Source organism: Mus caroli, chromosome 3 (assembly GCF_900094665.2).
Source record: "Mus caroli chromosome 3, CAROLI_EIJ_v1.1, whole genome shotgun sequence".
Lineage (NCBI taxonomy): Eukaryota > Metazoa > Chordata > Mammalia > Rodentia > Muridae > Mus > Mus caroli.
Window position 1 is genome coordinate 139288509 of NC_034572.1, and position 5506 is coordinate 139294014.

Genomic DNA, 5506 nt, shown 5'->3' on the forward strand with positions numbered 1-5506 from the left:
CGTGTGTGTAAAGTTACCTCAGCCTATGTGTAGAGGTGTGTGTGAAGCATTGTGTTTAGACTTTTGTCCCACCTACAGTCTGTCGTGTTCTGCCCTCAAATATTCAGATAAGCAATGTCCAGCTTTTAATTGCCAATTTGAAGTTAGGAGAGCATCGTGGCACACTGGGTTGTCCTCATTGTGTTTGGTACAGCCCTACCATGAGAGGCCTGTGATGGCTTAGCAGAGGAATATCTCAGACTCAGATGCTCAAGCCCCACTGACGACTGTGGTCACATGACTAAGCTTTGCACACGGATCTGCTCCTAAGAGCCCAGTATTAAATATAAGCACGTGCAAATGTGGGACCCCGACTTAGAGCGTTTCTCCCTGGAAGGTAAAGCCCCTGGATGTTCCCCAAGCTTGTTTTCCCTGATCTCTAAAAATTACAGCCAGAAAGAAGCTCTTTGTTCTCTATAGCCAGCAAAAAGCCTTTTTGTTTCTATACTTTACAACCAGAGATGTTTGCTTTCCTGTGCCGAGGACAGGGAGATAAAAATTCAGAAAGAACTCAATCCCCACTCCTGCCGTGTAAATTCCACCAAGGACACCCGGAAGAGAACTCTCTTCCCAACTCCTCCCATCTCTTCCCAACTCCTCCCATCTCTTCCCAACTCCTCCCATCTCTTCCCAACTCCTCCCAACTCTTCCCAACTCCTCCCAACTCTCCTCCCAACTCCTCCCAATTCCTCAGCTAGCTGTTAAAAGCCCCCTACTGTCACCACTCGGATCGAACTCCCCTGCCCTGCACTGCGGAGGGACTTCGTCCTCAGCTAGCTGATAATAAAACCTCTTGTAGTTTGCATCAGGTGTGGTTTTTCTCTCGGGTCACTGGGGTGCTGGCCAGCTCATCCTGGGACTTGAGCGGAGGCCCAGCTTCGGGGGTCTTACACATACTGCGTTCAAAGTTCTTCCCATGTGTTTCCTTACCTTGTGGACACACTGTTGAAAAAGTCGACCAAAGATTTTGATTCTCCGATGAGGCTTTTTTCCTCTTCTGAGAATTCTCTTGGATAATACTGAGTGGTAGCATTTTTAGGAAAAGCCCTAATATATAAAAGAAAGTTGAATACCGAAATTTGAATCAGAGCAAACCAAGTATGGGTTACACCGGTTTAGAAGTCTATTTCCATGGCAGTGGTGTCGGAATATTAATATCAAAATATTTTACCTTAGTATTTTTCTTTATCATAAAATCAATATTGATTACCAAAGTCTGCATGTACATTTCTCCAACATAATAATAATATAAAAAGCCCTCGGAGCTAACAGGCAGTGTGGAAAATCATAAGAACTAAGACGAGAACATGGTCAAAATGATCATATCCTAACAAAACCCAGAACTGTGGTCAGTGCGCTTGCATTAAAAATGGCCTTAAAGGGTCTTAGGTTGTAAAATCTGATTTAGAAATTATTTAAAAATATAGAAAAGTTGTAAGAAGGATATAACTACATAGAAATTTGTATACATTCTTTACCCAGACTCCCTAACTAATATTTGTCAAGCTTATTTAACTGCTTTTCTTTTTAAGTTGATATTTATAGTCATATATTTACCCCGTTCTCCCTCTTTTCTCTCTCCTTTATTCCATCCAATCAACTTCTCTGCCTGCCTGCCTGCCTGCCTGCCTGTCTGCCTGTCTCTGGTGTATGTGGAGGTATAAGTATGTGTCCAGGTACAGGCTTGTATGTGTAGGTGCACATGAGTGCAGAGAGGATACTGAGTGACCCGCTCTATCTACCCTTGTGTGTCGTACTCCCCCGAGACAGTGTCTTCCCCTCCGTTTGGAGCTCATTGTTCTTCAGCTGGGCTGGCTGGCCAGTAAGCTTCAGTCACACTCCTACCACTGCCCTCTGGAGTATTAGGGTTTCCGGCATGGGTGCTGCTGGGCAGGGCTTTTTATGTGGGCATTGGGGTTTGGAATCTAGGTCCTCATACTGCCACAGTGAGTCCTCACCGGCCGAGCCACCTATATCTCTGGCCCTATGTCTGTGAATTTAAACAAGCACAATCCATTCCACGTCCCCAAGGGATGTTTGGCAAATGCTACTGAAGTCTAGCGGTAGAGTCCAGAGTCTGTTACACTCCCTGTAAAGCACAATAAAACCCTCCCCACTGCAGAGACTTACTTGGCTACCAGTGCTCATCAATTGGGAGACCCTGCTCTGAGAACAGGAAGCTAGGGTTTGCTCCATTAGGGCAGCGGTGCCACCCACGTCAATGAAGACATGTTTTTATCTCATTGGCTTGCCTCCTTTGTGAGCATGTCACACTGTCCTGAGCTTCTCCCTCAGTCTGACACACTGGGTGAGCTGTGGATCCTAAGTCACTGAGCTAGGAAATGCTGGGTGGCCCAATCATTATCAGTGTGGACTCTGAGGACAGGTTATCTGGCTTGAAAGCCTGGCTCACTCGCCACGTGACCCTTGGCTAATTATTTAACTTCTCTGAGCCTATTTTCTTGTCTGTGAATAGAAGTCTTTAAAGCATCTCAGAGTCACTGTCAGGGTGTGTTGTGTGAGTGTGTGCAGAGCCTTGAAGAGAGCACCAAGCATGCTTAGTGTGCTCAATAGAGTCTGGGACATTTAATCCATATTTACTGAAAAATATCAGTAAATTGCTGCTGTGAGTTGCAAGTGGATTAAACAGCAATCAGGCAGCAAGGTAGAGAGAGTTTGGAGTATGCTTAATAGACAACACATTGTTCTTATTGCCGACCTATGTTGGCATCGCTGGTAGCACACGGGATAGTGGTGAGAAGGAATGTTGATTCTGAAACTCAAGAGACTTGGGTTTGGATCTCAAGGCAGAAATAAAAAAGACGTTCGTGGTTTTATGAAAGTAGCAAGGCAAGTAGGAGTCAGATGTGTGGCACAGTGTTGGTTACGTCCAGGAGAACTTGGACAATTAATTGCCTTGGATCACATCAGGTGATCGCTAGGGCAGCCGTGCTATGGTTTCGGTAGTTTTGATGACAGCGTTCTTGTATGTACATATCTTTCTCACCTACTTTTTCCATTTACCACCACCACCCAAATTAATGGTGGGCACATTTTGCCTGGTTTAAAATTATAGCTGCTTCCTACTTGGCCACTCCCATGTACAGCTCACTCTGCCCTGCCCTCCAGCACACACCACTGTGGGTTTATTTATTTTTTATTTCTTTACATCATCCTGCCATGTCCCCTTTGCTTCAGAATTTGCCTGCATCTCCTGCTGGCTCCCTGCTTTTTCTGTCTACTACACTGCAAAGAAAACAAGACTTCAGATGCTATTCTAAGGTCTCTGGATGGAAGTTTCTTGTTTTTCTCATAGGTGATGGTACAGATCTTGCCAGTGAAGCCAGACATTCTGACGGGAGGTGTAAAGCTGTCCGCCATACCACTGGTGCACGCCTGTGGTCCCTGCATTTGGGAAGCTGAGGCAGGAACATTGCCAACTGGGGGGTCAACTTGAAATACATGGCAAGTTCGAGGCCAGCCTGGGCTAAATAATGAGACTCCCATCATAAACAAACACATCTTTGAGCAGGAAGAGGAGAGTTTCTAGAAGACAACAGCAAGATTCCAGGCGGGAGTCAGCCACCACTAGGACTATTAATACCAGTTTTCATTTTCCTACTTCATGGTTTTTAGCAGGTAATAGTGTCTTATTCCCCAAGACTTCAAAAAGAGCATTACTGGGTATAACCAAGTCTTCCCAAATCGGACGCATGCCTGCCTGTCATACCATTTTGTCTGCGTGCTTGTGTCCTTGACTTCAGCAATGACTTGCAAGCCGACATCTTTCTCAAATTGTGTGAGGGTGTAATTTTTCTCTGGGTAAGACGTACACTCAATGTAGGCATCTTTTACGCTAGAGGCATTCTGGTCACTGAAAGTCACCGGTGCACCAAATTCACTCCGTTTTCTAGAAATCATGTAGGTCACCTGCAACGCACATAAGCAGCAAAAGAAGCCTAATGAAGTCAGTGGAGAAAAGTGAATATGCGACACAGTGTCGGTGTGCACACAGTGTCGGTGTGCACGGGCCCTCTCAGAGCCCCTTGGACCCTTGCTGTCCCTTTCCAGTTCCATGTGACCTTTGTTCCCACAGCCTGCAGCCACTATTCCTCACTATGTTCACCATGACAGAGGCAAAAAGGACAAGAGGTGACAGGGGGTTACATCTGGACCAGGAGGAGACAGGTAGGAGGTATGTGGAAGCCCACCTTCTCTTTGGGACAACCCTGAGTGTAACCTGCGTTTCTGAGCTCCTCGAGGGACTCAGGACAAAGCCTTCCTTCTAGAGACTCTGACCAGCACCTCCCTTGGAGGACTTCTCTCCTTCCTGTCCTGCACTGTCCCCAGCCACTTGCACATGATCTCCCCCCTCAAGAGTTGCTTGGGGGAGGGAACCCCACTGTGTTCATTTCCTACTGTTGCCACAGCCAGCTACCTCACCCGGGGTGGCTTAAAACAAGGGATTCCAGTTTTACAGCTGTGGAGGCAGAAACATCTGAGGTTGTCTGGAGGATTCCTGCTGAGAGGCAGTGGAGAACTTGACCTTGCTTCTCCCCAGTACCCGGTGAAGCTAGCAACCTTCGCTGTTCCTTGACCATAGATAAACTCTGTCTCAGGTCTCTACAGTCTTTGAGCAAGCAAGGGCGCTGGGGATTGAACCCAGGGCTTTGAGGGCTAATGGTCCTGTTCTCGGTCCCTTTCTCATGGCGTCCGTGTCTATGTCTCCATGTAATCAATCTCTCATGGACACCAACAAAAGCAGATGAGGGGCTTAATCTGTCTGTGACCTCATGATAGCTAACTATACTTGCAAAGATGATCCCCATACCAGAGAGTCACACTCTGGGGTACTAGGGGCCAAGAGACTTTAAGATATTCTTTCTTGGGGAACAGATTCAATCTATGGTGCCTACCAAAGAAAGAGACCATTCTTCTACTAGAAAACAACAACAATACCCCCCCTCCCACTTCCCAGTGACCCATACAGCAAAGTCTAGGGTCTCTCTGGAAAGAACAATATCCAGTTAGAGAGAGGTAAAGATCGGACAGCACCACGAAGACTTGCTAACCCGCTTTCCTGATTCTTGGACAGATTCTTCCTCAATTTCTTTCTCGCTGCCCAGCGACACCCATGGCTTGGAGACAGGAGGATTGTAGACGTACACGTCTTCTTGGACGTACTCCTTGAGTTCTTCTTGTTCCTCTGGCACTTCTGGTGGCTAGAGCAGAACAAAAGGCAGGCTAGCTCACATGGCGCCTCTCTCACACGGTCCGTGTGCGCCTCTCACAATGAGCTTGGCTTTTATGTGGGTGCACGGGGTGCTCCTCACATTCTTGTCATCTTAAGCTTTCAGAAGTGAACTGAGCCAAAAGGGGGAGAGACTGGAGAAGAAGAAGAAGAAGAAGAAGAAGAAGAAGAAGAAGAAGAAGAAGAAGAAGAAGAGGAGGAGGAGGAGGAGGAGGA

At 46.8% G+C, this 5506-nt stretch overlaps 1 protein-coding gene across 1 annotated transcript in view; it reads right to left on the minus strand.

The window, feature by feature from the left end:
* Window positions 1-5506, minus strand: part of Wdr63 (WD repeat domain 63) — a 57514-nt gene that overhangs the window by 37983 nt on the left and 14025 nt on the right. Inside the window, exons 6-8 of the mRNA XM_021157846.1 lie at window positions 5112-5261; window positions 3770-3969; window positions 970-1086 (exon numbers count right to left, since the gene is read on the minus strand). Of these exons, the coding sequence (XP_021013505.1) occupies window positions 970-1086; window positions 3770-3969; window positions 5112-5261 (467 nt within the window). The remainder of the gene's footprint in view (window positions 1-969; window positions 1087-3769; window positions 3970-5111; window positions 5262-5506) is intronic.